The sequence below is a fragment of the Neophocaena asiaeorientalis genome, unplaced genomic scaffold (genome assembly GCF_003031525.2).
Source record: "Neophocaena asiaeorientalis asiaeorientalis breed wild unplaced genomic scaffold, Neophocaena_asiaeorientalis_V1.1 scaffold11, whole genome shotgun sequence".
Classification (NCBI taxonomy): domain Eukaryota; kingdom Metazoa; phylum Chordata; class Mammalia; order Artiodactyla; family Phocoenidae; genus Neophocaena; species Neophocaena asiaeorientalis.
The window spans coordinates 955,477-975,321 of record NW_020173124.1 but is presented as its reverse complement, the minus strand read 5'-3'; the positions used below and the strand labels follow the sequence as shown (position 1 = coordinate 975,321).

Sequence of the window (19,845 nt, the reverse complement as noted above, 5' to 3'; positions counted from 1 at the left end):
TTTATAAGGGACTTATTCATAAGCGTTCCAGCTTTGGGACCCAAGTACATCCCAACTGTCACCTCCCAATACCGTCATCTTTGGGGGTTAGGATTTCAACATAGGAATTTAGGGGACTCAAACATTCAATCATAGCAAGATATATCTAAACATTCTTTGGAACTCAATGTTACTATACATGTTTTATTAAATGTACCAAACCTGACTTAAAAAATATAGACTTTTATATATATTTAGAGATGTATATATATGTATATCAATTTTTCTGTTAGGTATATCTTTCTTGAAGACAGACTGTCCTGCTGATCCCCTTCAGATACTAGTTGAGTACCTTAGAGCTATAAGTTCTAAAAATAAAATAAAAAATACAATAAAGCATTTTCATCCAGTCGATTGAGTTTAGTATAAATGCATTGTGACAGTAAAAGGTAGTGCTAAGATAAATTACAGTATAGTTGTAGTAATTACATTTTCTTGATTAGGTGAAAACTGTTTAATGCATTTTAATGTTTCCACATTTGATTCATATTTTACTTTTTCTTTTGTAAAATCTGATAAAATAGTTTCCTCTGACATGTGGCACAGCATGTACTTATTCTAAATATCATTCAGTTCAGTAAAGAGATTTTTCCATTGACAAAATAGTTGAGGAAAATGGAGAAACAAATTTGGCCATATATGTTTTGGAAATGAAACTATTCCAGCCCTGTATCTTTTTTTCACTTACATGGTTAACTTTATCCACATTTTCAGTTTGGTTTAGTTGACTTTGGTCTATAATTTATTATATTATTTGAATAATGCTTTTTTTCTCTTTTTTAAACTAGATAATTTCCTCCTAGTATTTCATATTCAACTTTTTTTGTTCATTGCATACTTTTAGAAGTTTTCTTTTTTTGAAATTTAGTCACAGATTGCTCTTCACTTTTGTTGCATGTAGTTACATTTCACTTCCTATGAGGGTTTGCATAATTTTTTGCTACAAGTTGTTATCATTCTTCTCATTTCTAACTTCATCATATTTTCCTAATTATTAAAGACTTTATACATTTGTGTATGATAAACTAAAAATAAAATTGTTTAAATTCTTCTTTACGTTATTTTAAGTTTGCATTGGTTGAAAACCAATTCCTTGGGCTGTACAGATAACAATTTTCCCTTTTCCCATGCTTTAGTCTGGCTCTTCATTTTATATACTTTACATGGAAGTTATCATTTAAACTTTTAAACAGTTGAAGCTCATTCTTTTTTTTTTTTCTCATCTTTGAAATAACAGCTATTGAGGTGCACCTACCTAACTTCATTCACTGGAGATAATTGCTCACAATTACAGGATTAATTAGGGGAAATCAGAACACAGTGTAACTAGATAATACATATTTTTCTATGTGTATATGTGATATAGATACATTTATTATGTACATAAATATTTATTACGCTTATATTTATTTTTAATTATCTGAATCCACAATTCCAATTACTTAAAATGAAACTAGCTGAATTAATATTCTTAGAATTGAATGGAAGAATAGGGAGTTTAAATGAAGCTGTAAAAATTGGTTTTATTCACTCTGAAAACATTTATTTAACATCAACTATATGTCAAAATCATATTAATATAAGTATATAAAAACATTTTTAGTATATTGACTATGAGAGGAGAAGGATATGTGTGCAAGGATATGGTTATAGTCACTTGGAATTTAAAGAGATATTTTTATGAATCTAGTCAAATGAGATATTTCTTATTTCCAAGCTTCTCTTTTTAATTCTCAGTTTTCTAATCAGTTTTAAAAATTATGACACTGATTAATATAACATGATAGGAAAAAAATCACGTTCTGATTATACAAATCTCTATAACTGTTTGGGAGAGAAAATACTCTTTTTTATGCTGTTGATAATATGGGTGAAGAGGATGAGGACGGTTTTCCTCCTCCAACATGAATCAGTTGACAGCCTGTCGTAGAGGTTTATTCAACTTAAGTCTTGATTCTCTACGCCAGAGTATTGACTGAGTGCTTTCTTGTGTTCCAATCTCTTCTATGTGGAAGGTTAATATTTATTACTTCTCATTAAGTGTTAATGTAGAAAACCCTTTGCCTGAAGTCATCTGATGTGTTTTCTAACTGTTCCTTCAAGGAAACTGTTCATTGACTCTAAGTGTGGCATCTGATATGAGCATCACATTTATTCTTATCAGTCTTTTATCAGCATTGCCAAAGCTAATGATGATTTTCACTTGGCATGTGGAAGCATGTGGTAATAATGCCCACTAGAGAGCAGTGTAGTGCGGGTAGAGATGGATAACCTTTGTCAGGCCTATGCCCCCTTTCATAATGAAGTAGGAAAAAAAAAGATTTATATCCCTAGCCCCTGATGATTTTTGTGGGTCCTTGTGTTTCAGTAGCTTCTCCCACTCCCATATCAGGCCTTATGTTTTATTTGTCTTACGTGGGAAACCATAGATAATAATTAGCAGAGACACATGAGTATTACTTCAGTAAAGTACATCACAACTAACACTAGAAGTATCCTTCCTCCAGTATGTCATTTGAATTTTAAAAGTCACCATTATTATATCACACCATGTCAATTTATGAAGCACCTGACTTTCTCTCTATTGGCTTTCTGTTTATCTGAAGCTTTAAAATCAGTGGTTGATATGTTTTGCATTAAGATAAGCAACTGACTCACTCAAAAAGCAGCTACAAAAATCAAATAGATTGATTAGTTGTGTCCAGTAAGCATTGCCTGTGTTGACCATTAATTTATTGTTATCTCAGTTTCTCAAGAGAAACAAAATGTTCCTTCATATTCCAGCCTCTCTTCAAAGAATGTTTATGATATACTTAAATTTACTGACTGGTAGGCAGTTTAGAAATTGTTGTCTACATCTGGACTTCTTATAAGCTTGGGAGTAGTGGTTCATTTTTGAATGAGAGGTGATTTCACTAAAGGTCATTTTGGCTGTCAAATGAAGACCATAAGCACTGACATTAGTGTCAGTATATCTTTGTTAACCTGATAACACAGCTGTCTAAGACTCCTTCCTAACCTGAGAAATCCATCCATGATCCAACAGGCTTCAGGAGTGCCAAGGTCAACTGGAAAACAAACAGAGCTGGTACTGTTGAAAAGAGACCAAGTTTAGACTTCCAAATTAAGGAATGGCAAGGGCAAGTATTACATGATTCAAGATGGCTTTAAGAGATTGAGAGAGGAGCCAGCTGGCTAACCAAGCTCAGATGTAGTCACTTGACAAGGTTACATAAGCAGAGACCACAATTTTACTGATTCTTCTAAGAGAACTCTTTATTATGGAAATAATATTAGTATTTTTGAGACTTATTTTTGTTGGTTTATACCAAGCAGTCCAGGGACAAGTTCACTTCTCCACTGGGAAGAAACTGTTGGGCTATTTAGTTTATAATCTCACTGAGGTTGTACTGTTGTTTACTTTTGTTTGTTTTGTTGTTTTAAGATAAAAAAAACATTTAATGCCTTTCTGAAGGCAGAGAAGAATCCTATGGCTTGATTGAAGTAATTTCTTAGGAGTAAAAATTCAAATACTCACGGAAGGCCTTAGGATGTGTTTCAGAGTTGACATTTTAGGCCTGTGAGGGAAGACCCAAAATCATCTTCGTTGGACAGCTCTTCTATCTGAAAGATACACAAGGAGCCTGATATTCCTACTTCCCCAAGAAATGATGAAGACCCTTAAATAATGTGTTCAAAATGTTAGACGTTTAATTATATTAGCCATAGTATGTACCTTTGCTTTTCTCCTACCATTACAGTGTTCAGTATCAGTGTCTTGAATGATCTACTAATGTTTATGAAATCTTCTGAAGAGACAGTATTTCTCTGGATTCCATCCATAGGTTAAGAAATCCAAATTACTTTGTAACGTTTCACAGAATGTTTCTAACAAACTCTACTGTATAAGGGTTCCATGTGTCCTTTGGTCTTATTCAGAAAATTTGTAGTGAATGACCAATAGGTTCCAGACTTTTTATAAATGCTAGAGACAACATCAGCAGAAGTAGAAAAATATACCAGAGAAATAAATAAGATATATACAATGTATGGTAGTGATAAGTGAAAAATAAACTCGGGAAGGTGTACCAAGAGTGTAGGGGCTTGTAGTTTTTTTACAAGATAAAGTGGTAAGAGAAGTCCTCACCAGAACGGTGACATCCAAATAACACCCAAAAGGAGGTCAGCATGTCAAGTCGGCCATTCTGAAATATGATGATTATTCTAGGAAGAAGGAAGAGACTCTGAGATGGCAGCTTACTTGGCTTGTTCACAGAACAATAAGAAGACCAGTATGTGTGCAGCAAGATAAACAAGGGTGAGAGTAGTAAGGAGATGAAGGAAGCGAGGTCAAAGAGTAATGAGAATACACATCAGGTAGGGCTTTATAAACCATTTTAAAGGCTTTGAATTCCCTCTGATTGAAATGGGAACCCTTTGAGGAACTAGGCAGAAGACTTGCTTGATCTACCTTAACATTTTAAGGATATGACTTGCTATTGTGTTGCCATAGGCTCAGGAAGAGGAGGGCATAGATGGAGACAGAGAAACCAGTTGGAAGGCAGTTGTAATGATCTGGTTGAGATGTGATGGCAGCTTGGGGCAGGATGGTAGTAGGAGTCACTGATGTGTTTGACATCAGAGTCAAAGAGATTTGTTGACACGATGGATGTAAGGCAGCAAAAAGGAGAAGTTGGAGGTTTCCAAATTTTCCTTATTCCCTAATTAGCACGAAAGCTACTCTGAATATGATTATAGAGCTAAACTCTTTCAACACTAATTTTACATGGGCTTTTACTGTTAACTTTATATGTTAAAGGTGTTGTGATTCCGGTCAATTAGTATGTATTTACCAAAAATTCACCAATCCTAGCACAAGCAAAGATGCATTGTTCCAACAAGTGGTAGTAAACAAGTTTTTTACCTCGAGAATCTTATTTTCCTGACTGTAGAGAAGAAATGTGAAAGGAACTGGTTCAGTGACCAGGATCTAGTCACTAAGGAAATGTGTGATTGTTTGGCTCCAGGGGTCAGTCAGGGAGCCAATGAGCCTGAGGTCACAGGTGCTCTTTGTATGAGGCTGTGAGCTTTGCATGTTCCACTCCAGAGAATCTATTTCTGACCTCACACATCCACTTCAAAGAAGTGTGCCCTTGCTCACAAGGGAAGTCTATAACACTGTATGGAGAGGTCAATCCAGATCCATCATCATTGCTAGAAAAACAACTCACAGCATGTCTTTTATTTACCAACAGTGAAAGCAAATAGCATTGTCCTCATATTTAGACAACACATTATGACTAAGGAAATCAAGAATAGAAATGCTCAGTGGACTATGTTGTCCTTAAAAAAAGGAAGTGATATAGTTACTGAAGCATATACAGGTTACTAAAAAATACTTTTGGCAAGGAATTTTTAAAATTGTAAAGATGCGTTAAAAATATAGGAATAACTTTTAATAAGTAATGCCAAATTATGTTTTTAAAAGTGACTCATTTACTGAACTCACTTTCCTCTTTCTGTTTTATTCCAGAACCTACAGATAGGCCTCCTTTGCTGTTAATTGCAAATTCTGAAACAATTGAGGTTTTCTATCTTAATGGAAGTAAAATGGCAACCCTGAGCTCAGTCAGTGGAAACGAAATTCATACTCTGGATTTTATTTACAATGAAGATATGATTTGTTGGATTGAATCGAGAGAATCTTCAAATCAGCTCAAATGTATCCAGATAACAAAAACAGGAAGATTAACAGATGAATGGACAATCAGTATTCTTCAATCCTTTCACAGTGAGTTTCGATTTATATTATATGCCACCCGTTAAGGATTTCATTTGCAGACCAGTAGACAGGATTCTTAGATTTTCTAGCATAGCTAATGGCTTTTGGAAAGCTATATATGCAAGTATGAATGCACTTAAATAAGTATATTCCCTACGTGTTTTGCATATACACACATATACACAAGAATTGCACTGTTTATGTAAGCAGTACATTGAAGGGTTAATTTTAATTCTTTATTTAATGCTTATTGCAGTATCACCTAGATGAGAACTGTGATTTTTCACTGAATGATAGTTCACAATGTGATAGTGAAGGTAGGATTAAAAAACAACAACCACAACCAAAAACAAGAAACAGATTTGATAATTATAAGCTCTTCAACTGTAGTGTTTGTTAAAATACCTTGAAAACTATTAGTTTTATGCTAATTGGTAACAAGTACCTGTGTTTGTTGACTTTTTTCCTAGTAAATCAGAGTTTTTGTATATCTTCTTCCTAAAGAGTAATTTGTAATTTGTGATTCACTTGATTTCTCATGTCGGAAATTCACAAACTATTAACTGTCTTTCTCTTTCTGTATATCACATTGTCACACACACATACATTACCCCCCTCACTGTTCTGCTCTCTACCCCTCCCACATGAGAGTATAAAAATTTATTTGTGCTTGCCTGGGGAAACAGTATGCATGAGAATTTCAAGATGTATTCATTTATTTTATGATTTACAGAAAAAACTTATTCTTACAAATGCTACCAATATAAAACTTGGTAGAGAAATGAAGGAAATGTACAATCAAGTTAAGAAGAAAAAAAAAGAGTGCTGTGATAGAATAAATTTAGTTTTCAGATGTTGAATGTTTGGTGATTTGAATTCAGTAATCATATTTTATTGATGTTTGTGATGTACAGTTTCAGGGACTGGTTATTGATCCTTATTAAATGTAAGAAAATAGTACTATGTAATGTTTGAAAATTATGATTAGATTGAATAAAAACAGTGGCAAAGATTGTAAGAAAAATGGAATATGAAGTGAACAGAAGTAAATGTTTAACAAATAGAATCCAACATTTTGAAGATTTTCTTAACATAATTAAAATAATTGATAAGCTCATTTATTGTGACAGTGGACCAAAAATGCCTAGTGAAAACAGTCGACACTGTCTGTTTCAAGGATTCCATGGAGAAATGATAATTCATAATAAACACTAAATAACTATTGGTAGTAGCACAAGGAATGTTTCTGTGTGATTTGAGTATTTCAGACATTGGCTCAGCCAGCAGTTGAAAATCATTTGAACAAAAAGACTCTGGTTTCTGCCATGTTAGTGATTACCTTAACTAATCCAAATGTATTTCTCCCTAGCAAATGGAATACTGGCAGTCAGATTGCTAGAATATTCACTAGGTCATCAGGTAAAATTATTTTCCAAGTTTACTTAAGCAACTTTTTTTATACATTTAATATGCCCTAATAATAGTAGTAATCCTTTCTTTAATATGTATTTTTAAACAACTTTAATAGTACATCTCAGATTGGTTAAGCAACTCTACATTAGAATATTTGTAGAAAATAATTCAGAACTTAGATTTCATGTGATTTATAAACAATTCTTGGCAAATCTAGAAAAATAGAGATTGATTTTGTTAGGTAGTTCACTAAAATGATGAACAGACATTCATTTTGAACTATACAAAATTAATGCAATGGAAACATCTTAATTAGAATAAATAGTTGTTAATGAAGTCGGATTTAAGCCATGCAATTCCAGTCACTTTAGAAAGAAGTGATTAAATGTGTGGAAGTAATACAGTGATGGGAGTGGGACAGAGGTGTGAGCCGGGCTGGGCTCCTCTATCATTGCTTGTAAGCCATGTATTTTATCAACATGTCACAGGACAGCTTCCAATGGGCTCTGCATTCACCATGACAATTTGTGAGTTGATAATGAATTTTGAATATTCTTTGCATATGTAATTACTTAAAATCTCTGTTGTACCATATAAGCAAAAATAATGAACTGATGGGAGTATGCCTGAATACCTGTCACTAGCCACTATTCCAGAGATTATCTCTTTAGGTTTTCCTCCCTCGTTATCTTTAGATACTTTTCTCTGAATTTACCTGAAGAAAACATTCTTTTTTGGAAAAAAATAAAACTTTTATTTTTCAAGGTATTACTATGAGGAGAATCATTACAGGTCAAACCGACTTTAAATTTAAATTTTACATAATATTTTAGTAAACATCTTATTGCAATATTAAAATTTTTATGGCATATCTCATCTCACTGGATACCCACCACATCTCTGTGGAGTATGCAGGAGAGATACTCTTCCCATTTTATAATAGACACAATTTTAACTACAGAACTAAGATGTGTTAGGCAATACTGAATGGCTAAAAAGAAGGCAGAGATAGGACATCTAAATCCTATGTTCTTTCTTCTACATTAACAAAGGCAAATACAGGTCCCTTCAAAGAATTTCCCAAGTCTAGCACAAATAATCATATCTACAACTTATTAAATGTGCTAAAAGACTACATGCAATAGAGAGGCATTATTAGTCCCCTTATTCTGAAGGGAAAAATCGAGACTCTGAATTTGGGCCAGACTTCCTAGCCTTTGCTACACCGCACTGCCCCAGGGGTCTCAACTTTTGTTTTTCATTTCAGACAGCCAAAACAATCAGGTACACTAACATTAGTAACAGTGGCTCACAAAGACAGTGTCTACATGGGAGAGAGGTATAAGAATCTTGGAAGGGGGTGGACAAGATGAGTTGTACCAAGACCATGTCATTTGAAAAGGCCCAACACATGATTCTGATATGGCCACCTAGGGAGGCCTACCTTTAATACTGAGAATCATGTCTAAGCAATATTGTGAGAGAATGAGGAAGACTGATAATAATGTGCTCAGTAAACTATATTGACAAAAGGAACACTGGGGAAAATGCTAGAGATTATATTTTGAATTGAATTCATTCTTCTTTATAAAGCTACTTGATATTTATTAGCTAGTATTTTTGCCTGAAAGTTACAAAATACTAGATTTTGAAGAAAATTTTGGAATTAAGTGTTTTGTGAGCAAAATTTATTCTCCAGGGATTCACGTAAAGTACATTTACGACAACTAATTATTTCTCCCAAGTTTTTCTTAGGGAATACTGTGGTAGGAGCACAGATACCTAAAATCAGCAAAAGTGATGGGATTCCTAACAGTAGTGATGCTCAGCTATTTTCCTCAGGACAAAGTGCACAAGGATGATTGAGACAGATAAGATTATTTTCTGGGTGTATCCCTTATTAAGGAAGATGATTCAGGACCAATTGTTCTCTTCCAGGTATATAGTAGATACTTTCATTCTGTTTTTATGTATATTCAGTATTCTGCAAAATTTGAGTATCACTATTAGGATTCTAATGTAGACTTAACCAGCTTGTCTTCATCCATTCGTGGGCTCAGCTACAGTCTAGCAGAGTGTGCCAGGCCAAAAACTATAAAGGATTGCTTATTCTTTATACACTTTGCTTCTGAATTATCCCCATTCACTGGCTTTTATCTTTCTTTTATTTGGTCTGTTTCGATATCAGCTTAACTCATTTTCCATTTGAACCTCTGCCTTGATCCTTGATTGGATAATTTTTGGATTCACTTTACCCATGTCTTTTCTCAACCCTACTTCTTTCTCTTGAGTTAGCAATTCTTTAATAATCATATAATATTAATAGATGACATTTACTGAATGTTTATTTTGTGCATTAATAATTATACACATATACCTATCACAAAAATTATATAGGTATACTGTATAAAATAGTTTATAGATAAGACAATGAGCTTAAATAAATGTAATACTTTTTTAATTTAAAGGAAACCTTGACCTCTTAATCTCAATAGATACTGAGTAATGGCCTTTCTTAATTGTGCAGTATTCCCTATTTGCTTCTACCCAGCCTAGGAATTTCATAGCCTTCAGTGCTTCACAAGCATCCTCCATCAAGTTATGACTGGACAACAATGACCAGGCTGTGTCCCTACTGTAAATACAAGCATAGCAGGCATAGTCTTGGGACAAAATAATCAACTTATAAGAGTAGAAAGGCTAGATTCAAATAGTGTCAGCTCACAGTGAGTTTGCAGTTTACAAGATGATCATGGAACTTTGCAGCAACATCCTAAGATTACACAGTATCACAGAATGGTATAATCATCATAGAAACTTGACATGCAGTATTCAAGCATGTGACTTGTAAATAAAGTATTTTTATGACCTTTCCTCTGCAATTATCTTTCTCCATCTGATTGGAGAAAAGTCATTCACATTGTTTTAATTTGCCTTTATATGATTACTAGTGAAGTTGTCCACTCCATTGTGGACTCATATGTTCACGTCAATCTCGACACATCTGCTTGAGTGATCATAATGCTCCATTGCTTAAAATTAAAATACAAAATATTCAGGGGCTTCCCATTTATCTAAGGAAAAAATGAAACTTCATTTTACGGCTTCTCTGCCTCTACCTTGCCTCTCCCCACTCAAATCACATGTTCCACCTAAAAAAAAAAATACTAGCACTTCCTTTAATGCACTTTGTTTTCTCATGTCCATGTGCGTTTGTATATGCTGGTTCTTCACCATAGGCCATAGTTGTCATTTCCTATAATCAAGTATCTCTTACTCATGTTTTAAGGTATAATATCCTTTCCAAAAGTTTTTCTTTTGAGCTTAGCAGCCCTTCCTATGTGATCCTGGGACATCATAGTACAAATGCATTATATTTTATTTGTGTGTTTACCTGTCAGATTACCAAATAAAGGGTAACTACTTTAAGTTTAGGATGTGTGTTTTATTCATCTTGGAATCAGATTTCAGCCAAACGCCTGTCTGTTCTAGAATAAACATAGGTAATAAGTAAAGGATGAGGGTGGAGAATTAGACTGGAGAAGGGTAAGACCAACTTCTGGAGAGACCATGCCAAATCACTACTAGAGACATGGGGAAAACCAGTCTGCATTATGGCTAAGTAAGATCTTTTCTGTGTCTAGATAATAGCCTCACATGTGAATCTTGGTGTCCTTGAGATATAGGTTTGTTCAGCAGCTATTGGCTTTTATTTGGGTTCAATCTCTGACTTCCCCAGGGTCAGTAAATTTGCCTATAGATTTGTTTTGGAACCTAACCTCGATGACAATGGAAAAAACTTGATCCAGATCTGTTTGAGTCTCCCCACCCCCCAAAGCAGTTGTAATTAAACATTAGTGGAGCCAAAGGTCTTAAAATAGAGGTCAGTTAATTCTTAGCACAGGAACAAAACAGAACAACACATCTTGTAATCTTAACCTTTCTCCTCCCCTCAGTCTGATTAGACATTTTCTTAAGAAGGAGGTTCTACTATCTTATATTTATGTCCTTAGATGCGTCAAACAGTAGATGTGCTTCCCATCTCAGTCCTGTATACTTAGTTATTATCAAGGCCCCAAATGTTTTTGGGGTAAGCAGTAAAGAGCAAAGTCAGGATGTTCTTTGTATCTCTCAACCTCTGAGAAGCCCTGTTAGTTACCTCCACCCTAGAAATGTATGCATTTAATTCTTTGTGAGAGACGAAGTATAGTCAGCAATTAATCAATTTTGGTTTTAGCATTTCATTAGAGAAAGTTCAAAAATTGGGCAGCTCTGAGCTCAGGAGAAGAGGAAATGGTGATGACCATCCTAATCTTATAAATTAGTGAGATTTTTTTATTAAATAAAATGAAAATGAGAGACATAAAGGGAAATGAAAGAAAATAAAAGAATATTTTCTGATCTATATTTCCCACTCCAAAACAAAAAGTCGTGTTGTTGTTTTAGCTGTGTAGAATCCAGACTTTTTGATCAGCATATTTTGTGGACATCTAAATTTTGCACAAAAATCTTGGCTATAGAAACTAGTCTTATATTATTCCCTAAGAAACATCTGAGAAGAATCCAAAACACATCATCCATATAAGAAGGATATCATAAGTATTTATTCTCAGAGATACATTTTTATTTAACTGCTGTTTGATAAGCAACTGGATGTTTTATTAAACTCTTTATACTTCTTAAAAGTTCCTCATCTTTTATTTAGCATATTTATATGGAAACATAAAAATGACTTTTTCTGAGACATGGCTGCTGTGTGTGTGTGTGTGTGTGTGTGTGTGCATGCATGTGTAGCTAGTTATTACAACACATGCTTGCTGGGATCTGGAATTTTAACAAAGTGATCAGACCGTCCACTGAGAACTCAAAAAAAAAAAAAGACAGTTAAAATTAGCAAAGATGTTGATCTGAGGACATATTTCCAGAGAATTTAAAAAATTCTTCTGATACCATATGCTCAATGTTGTATTAAATTATTCGTTAATTTTTTTATATTAACATTACATAAATTTATACTTTGGAATAAGTAATCTGTTCTAATTGACAATCAGTACAGAACCATAAAATGCCACCCCGAATGCCTAGAAAAGAAAAAAAAAATTTTAAGTCTGTGTACTCTGTTACTCTACAAATTGGTCTTTATTGTTAATTCAGTTGCCAGGCTGGAAATAACTCAATTACTATATTATTGTCATTTGGCGACATACTTGAAATTAACCGAAGCAGAAATTAGAGATGTGCTAAGCTTCAATTGTTCATATTCATTTTTTCTATGAATTTGATAAAATATATTTCACACACACACTAAATATAAATATACTCCCCTCCAGATTTTGCTGTTTGCCATGTAGAACTTTTAAATCATTATTCTCATAGTATGCTTTGTCTAGATCCACATTTCTGTTTGTTTTATTAATGGATTTTAATTATCACATTTCTGTTTTATTAATGGATTTTAATTATCAAAGTGGAAATTTTTTCATGATCCCATTACAACGCCATATACCAGGTAGAACATGATGTTTAGCAGTTTACTTTATCTACCAACCTGAAACTTGGAAAGTAGGATGCTCTTTTCATTGTGAATAACTCATGAAATACATTTGGAATCCATGATGTATACTCACTCAAACTGGTATTTCTGTCTTGGTCAACTTTATCTTGGTAGAAGAGAGAAGGAAGTAAGGGAAGAAGAGAAAAGATATGGGAAAAAGAGAAATTATCACTTTTTTGGCAAGTAGACTAGTAAAATAATTTCTGACTTAATATGTATTTGATAATTTTTCACTTTAAATATAATAGTGTCATAGTGTATTTTCCTTTTATTTTGTTTTGCTTTTTCTTAAGGGATTTATGCCAAGTAAAATGAGCATTGTTTTCTCATATTTCTTGGCCATCAGAAGGTTTTAATCTTGTCAAGACATTTACAATATATTAGGAATTTATCAAATCTAAAGGCCGTGAGTAGTAGGAGACAAATTAAGCAACGTAACTAAGCAAACTGGCGTGTATAGGATTTCAGTTTTTGAATAAGATTCTTGTTTTCTTTTCTTTTTTTTTTTTTTTCAGGCTGTAACGTCTGTGACTTACAGATTTTCTGTAACACTCGGCTTTGTATTTTCCTCACCGTGGTATTTGGGATGAGTTGATATGGTCCTAGCTCTGTCATTAACTAGCTGTGCGACCTTAAATAATTTTAAAATGAAATCACTTGTTCACACAATAGCTGGAATCCCTGCCAGATCTAAACATACTTTCCCCTTCCATTCCCTTCTGTTTGATATTCTTGTTAATTTGCAGTATGCCTGTGTCTTTGTGTGCATGTGTGTCTTCCTCTCACCTAATTACTCACAACAGGTATATTTTAATCATTGTATAGTACTCTTCTCTAAGATATGTTCCTTGGGACACAAGTTTTCCTGGACATTCTTGGAAAGAATGAGTTTGTGGTCAAATGAGTTCAGGAAGTTTTGCATCTGTATACCCTTATTGGAGATTTATATGTATATTAGCCTATTAAAGATTCTGTGGAGTCCTTCTGTAAAGTACCTATTTTACTTTGTTTAGCTCAGGATTTCTTTAATTTCCTTGAGCACTGAACATTTTATTGGTATTTTTCTGGGTATGTCTGTGAGTGCATTTCTATGGGTGTTTGTTTCTAATGACATGTTATGAATATGTTTATGTGTCTAATACATATTCACACTCCAAATATCTAGTGTTTTATATTATCCACTTTGAGAAATATTGTTTTAGAGGTCTTATGGAATATCACTCATATTGTATCCTCCTACCACTTTTTACTGTCTCTGTGGCTAAACCTGTAACGTCGGTGTTTACAAGGAGATATAGAGAATTACCGTAATAAGTTTTCTAGCTATCTCTTCCCAAGAGCCCAACTACTTTTAGTTTATACCCAGAGGGTTATGAGAGTTATAGGATCCATATACCACAAGCCCTGAGACTGTGGTGACAAAACCAGAGACCATTTCAGAACTGGACCTTAGAGGAATTAGTTATGCAGCAAAGATTTGGTCATGTGTGAAATTCATGCCAGGAAAGAGCCTAGCTAAAAGATGACTGTAGTTGATAATGGTAACAAAGAGTGTGTTCTGGAACTAACTTAGAATTGCAGCCAGTGTCAAGTAATTCCAATTTAATTGTAACAATTTTTCCATGAGCTGCATAAATGTATGGTGACAGAAACTCTTAATGGTAGAACAACAGTGTCAAGTGATGAGATGGTCATGTAGATGGTGAAGGATTTTTTAAATGATTATGAGGTATAAATCTAGATTAAAATATATGCATATTTTAAATATGTATATGTATATTAAAATATTCTGTAAGTCTTTGTCATGTTTTTTTTTTTTTTGGCTGAGTTGGGTCTTCGTTGCTGCGCGCAGGCTTTCTCTGGTTGCAGTGAGTGGGGGCTACTCTTTGTTGCAGTGCGCGGGCTTCTCATTGTGGTGACTTCTCTTGTTACGGAGCACAGGCTCTAGGCGCGTGGGCTTCAGTAGTTGCAGCACGCAGGCTCAGTAGTTGTGGCTTGCAGGCTCTAGAGCGCAGGCTCAGTAGTTGTGGCACATGGGCTTAGTTACTCCGCGGCAGGTGGGATCTTCCCAAACGAGGGATTGAACCCATGTCCCCTGCATTGGCAGGCAGATTCTTAACCACTGCGCCACCAGGGGAGTCCAGTCTTTGTCATCATAATGACAACATTTACTTGGTAAAGTTATATAAAGTCTCTTGACAACTTTTGTTGTTTTAATGTAAGAATTAACCTATATCATTTTAATCTCGCTGTTTTAAGGTATTAGTGAAGAGATCTATCTATCTATCAAGTACAATTATTCAGTCCAGTTTCACTAAGAAAAAGCAGGTAGTTATACTGTATATCCAAAACTGAATGGTAGGGAAAGGCCTATGTACTACTAATCAACGAGACTAATTTTCTAACAAATCTATGGTTTAAAACATGTCCAACAAATGTACTAGAGAGTACATAAGAATAACAAAAGAAATATTACTTTTTTGTGTGTGACGGTCATAAGAATAACATTATTATTCTTATAACCAAAGAAGATTCTATTTAAAATTTTTATGTTGTTGGGAGATTCTATTTTGTTTATTGAAAATAACAACAACAGCAACAGAAACCTTGTGGCTTGATAGAACAGTTCAGCTTATCTGAACTGGTCAGAATAACTTAGTATCCATATGAAACACCTCACTTGGCCTTAAGACTTAGTTTGGTTGTTTGTATTATTTAAAAATATTTTGTTAAATTTTTTGGAGTCATGAGAGGTGAATGAATTCAAAATTATTATAAAACTTTAGAGCTTTGAGGATTTGATTTGTAAGAAGGGTATAACTTGAGTAAATTAGAACTATCATAGTTACCGCTACAAAAATTTTGAACTTGAAGGGGTACGTTATAATTGTGATTACTTATGCAAAACGCCATTGGCAATTACATCAGGTATTTAGATAATTTGTGCAAAAAAATGTTTGTTCCTAAAATGAAGATAATTGAGACAACATGTTCCTAATGTATGAAGTATGCAAATGATCATCTCAGTGTTACATTCCATTCTATGTGTTTAGTCTGAGCTTTTGTTTCTGAGACTCTCAGTTAATGTCGTTCTTCCTATGTCCATGGGATGATATTCACACAATATACATGGAGTATCAAGGTAATTATTTTGATAAATTCAAGCTGGATCATTTGTGTTTTTCAAATTTGTTCTCTTGAATTATGGGAATTTAATTATTTTTTGTACTTCATATTGAATGTTGTACCTGATTTATTTCTAAGCACATTATATAATGTTAAAAGTATTGAAAGATGACTCTAGTCATATATATATATATATTTATATATACAACAAATACTTTATTAGAGCTTTTTGTCGAGCCTTTAACAAGACATTACTTTAAGATTAATAATATTGATATTTTGGCATGGTCATAGATTAAGTGATATTAATATGTGAAAACCAAAGTTTTAAAATATGTATATTTTTCAATTCAAAATTGTACCTAAGATAAGGTGGGGTTGAGCTATTGTGTAATGTATATGCCTTATATACACCTCTTAAATTCTTATATACACCTCTTAAATTCTTATAAATATGAGTTATTTCAGAACTTACTGTTGCAGTTATTTAGTTTAGTGTATGTGGATTTCAGTGTGAGTTAAATATTCTATACTTCTGAATGCTGTGAACTGTATCTTTCACCCTAAAATTCATATGTTGAATCCCTAATCCCCAATATCATGGGATTTGGAGGTAGGGCTTTTGAGAGAGATTTAGGTTAAAGTCATGGTAGTGTAGAGCTCCTATGATGTGATTAACACCTTTGTAAGAATAAGACGTGGCCAGAGTTCTCTCTCTCTCTTCCATGTGAGGTTATACCAGAAGGTGGCTACCTGAACCATGAAGAGTCCTCACCAGACATAGAATCTGCTGGCACATTGATCTTGGGCTTCTCAGCCTCCCAAGCTGTGGGAAACAGATGTTTATTGTTTAAGACACCCAGTCTATGGTATTTTGTTATAGCCTGAACTGACAGGCTGTTATATTTAAAATGAAAAGAGAAGACATTCTTCTTTCATTCTAAACATAAGTATATTTCTTTCCTAATGTACCTATCTGGAGTGTCATGGGACAAATCCCCAGAAAAGTAACACTCTGCCTCCATTTGTATAAGTCTTAGGTTACCTTTAGAATAAAATGTCTGAGGTGGAGAACTGTAAACTCGTCATTGCTGGACTAGCTTAAATCCTCATTTCTTCTGTGTCATTCCTCAATTCAGAGATGCCCTAATATCTTTCAGGATGTCTCAGTGTGACTCCTAGAAATAATTTCCACTCGTGTCAAACAAATTAATCACTTGGTGACTGGTTTTCATCATTGGATTTGACTCAAAAAAGAAAAAGCAATGCAGAACTCATACCATTTCATTACCATTATGCAACTGACCCTAACAGTAGAGTAAGTTTAATATCTGAAATGTTTGCCAATAGCAAACATGGCTGAGAAAGCATCCTACAAATATTTGGTCTTTGGGCTTCTCAATTGATACTTCTTTTACTAGGCCCAGTGCAAGTGATAACATTGGTTTAACTGAACCTCGCTTTAATAACAGAATTAATCCACTAAAACTACATCAGTACACACTCTTATTCACTTATTGTACACTCGAACTCATACCTAGGGGAAACATCATTTTCTACTTGTGCTTCAGATTCTGGGTCTATAACTTGGGTAGGTTAAGAGATATGACAACTATGAATAATAAACAATAAAATATAGTATATATTATATAATATGTTATATAATAATTGAATAATATAAATATATAATAATAAGAATCAATTAAAATTCTGTTTTTTTAGAGACATGAATCAAAAGGTGAAAGGTAATCTAAAATAATCTAATATATGCCAACAGAAGTAGTCTAGATAACTAGTAGTCTCAGAGACAAATCAGGGCCAAGGTGTCAGTAAATTCTTATTTAAAGGACAGGAATAAGAGGCACAAAGTTACCTGACTCTGATGGTCATAAAATGATTCTTGGTATGAATAGAAAAAAAAGAAGGGCTCTAGAAGTCAAGATGTGGCAGTTTTAATGCAAAAGTGGTTATGGTGCTATTTTATCCTCAGTACAACATTGTCTGTTCATTCTTCTGATCTTTGCTTTATTATCTCTTCTTAGTCACTCAGGCTCACCAGTCGTCATTATTCTTCCACCCTGTTATATGGCACTCTCATCCCTCGTACTACTGTTGCACACCCTGGGTCTTCATACCTTCAGATTATTAGCGGCCTAATTGCCCTTTCTTAAAATTACTCCTCCACATTAAATGATACCTCTCCTTCTTGTATACATCTTTGCTGGGTAAAGGATAGTGATTTGCCAAATTTGAGCTCACAGGTAAAATCAAGGAAAATACCACAGCTGGTTAAAGAACAGGGCTTCCCTGGTGGCACAGTGGTTGAGAATCTGCCTGCTAATGCAGGGGACACGGGTTCGAGCCCTCGTCTGGGAAGGTCCCACATGCCACGGAGCAACTAGGCCCGTGAGCCACAGTTACTGAGCCTGCGCATGTGGAGCCTGTGCTCCGCAACAAGAGAGGCCGCGATAGTGAGAGGCCCGCGCACCGCGATGAAGAGCGCCCCCCGCTTGCCACAACTAGAGAAAGCCCTTGCACAGAAACGAAGACCCAACACAGCCATAAATAAATAAAAATAAAAAAAGAGTTCCAATTTCAACGGTCAGCTACTCTTACAAATTCCCATAATCAGAAAATGCAAACTTATTAAAAAAAAAAAAAAGAACAAAGGAGCTGTGACTTAAGATGACTCCTACACTGACTGATGTCCAGGTGGAAGCACAGATTTTAGGCAAGAGGTTCTTGAGCAAAGGTTACTAGGAATAGAAGAGCCATATTGATTTGAAAATATTTATTGGACACTTACCATGGGGTAAACACAATTCTAGGCTTCAGTAATATAGCAGTGAACGAGCCATACAGTATCCCTGATCACATGGGGCTTATTCCAGTGTGGGGAGATGGTGAACTACTAAATAATTAATTTTGATCGATATGACAACTCCAAAAAAAAAAATTAAATGATGGCAATGATATTGCCTGGTGGGAATGAGTCATTGTGTCTGTTGGGGGATGTGGGGTTGTTGGGGGGGCATGGTCTTCTCAATATCCACTGGTCAAGGGAGACCTTTCTGGGAATTAACATTTGAGCAAATACCTGAATAAGGGAAAGGGCAAAGCCGTGCACATTCAGATACTCTCTTTTCTTGTACATCAGGTACAGAGGTCCTAAGGACGAAGCTTTCTTTGCAATTCAAGAAAAATTAAGGATGTCGATTTAGCTGGAGTAAAGTGAGCAAGGAAGATATGAGTTAAAAGGGAGGTTTAGAAGGCTTGTAAGCCACATTAAAGACTTTGAATTTTATGCTAAACATGGGGGAGGTCGTTAGAGATTTTTCAAAAGAGGTCTGATATTTTGGAAAACAAGAATACAGACTCAAAATTTAGAGAAAAACCTGTTGTTCACTAAAACTGTGCAGAAGAAACAATAACATAACGGAAGTTGGTAGCCCACTACACCTCATTTCCTGGGTGGCCTTCCTGGAAAGTGTTACAGAGAGAAACACTCCGTAGAGTTTTGACTTAAAATTGAGCTACAGTTGAGTAAACTTAGGTATTTATAAAAATATCAGTGATGCTACCAAATGTAAAATAGATAGCTAGTGGTGAGCAGCCGCATAGCACAGGGAGATCAGCTCGGTGCTTTGTGACCACCTAGAGGGGTGGGATAGGGAGGGTGGGAGGGAGGGAGACGCAAGAGGGAAGAGATATGGGAACATATGTATATGTATAGCTGATTCAGTTTGTTATACAGCAGAAGCTAACACACACACACACACACAATCAGTGATGTGCTTTTGAAAACATTCATACAGGAGAGTAAATCCCAACAGTCCATCAGTTTGTTGAGACATGTCTTAGCTGGCCATCAGCTGTAACATAGAACTCAGACTATAAAGCATGGTGTTTTCTTTTCTGCTGACATGATATA

The 19,845-nt window shown here is 34.6% G+C and overlaps 1 protein-coding gene across 1 annotated transcript in view; it reads left to right on the top strand.

Annotated features, from left to right (window-relative positions):
- The window catches only part of LRP1B (LDL receptor related protein 1B), a 1,787,379-nt gene that overhangs the window by 862,062 nt on the left and 905,472 nt on the right, over positions 1–19,845 (top strand). The window contains exon 6 of the mRNA XM_024744102.1: positions 5,573–5,830. Coding sequence (XP_024599870.1) covers positions 5,573–5,830 — 258 coding nt within the window. The remainder of the gene's footprint in view (positions 1–5,572; positions 5,831–19,845) is intronic.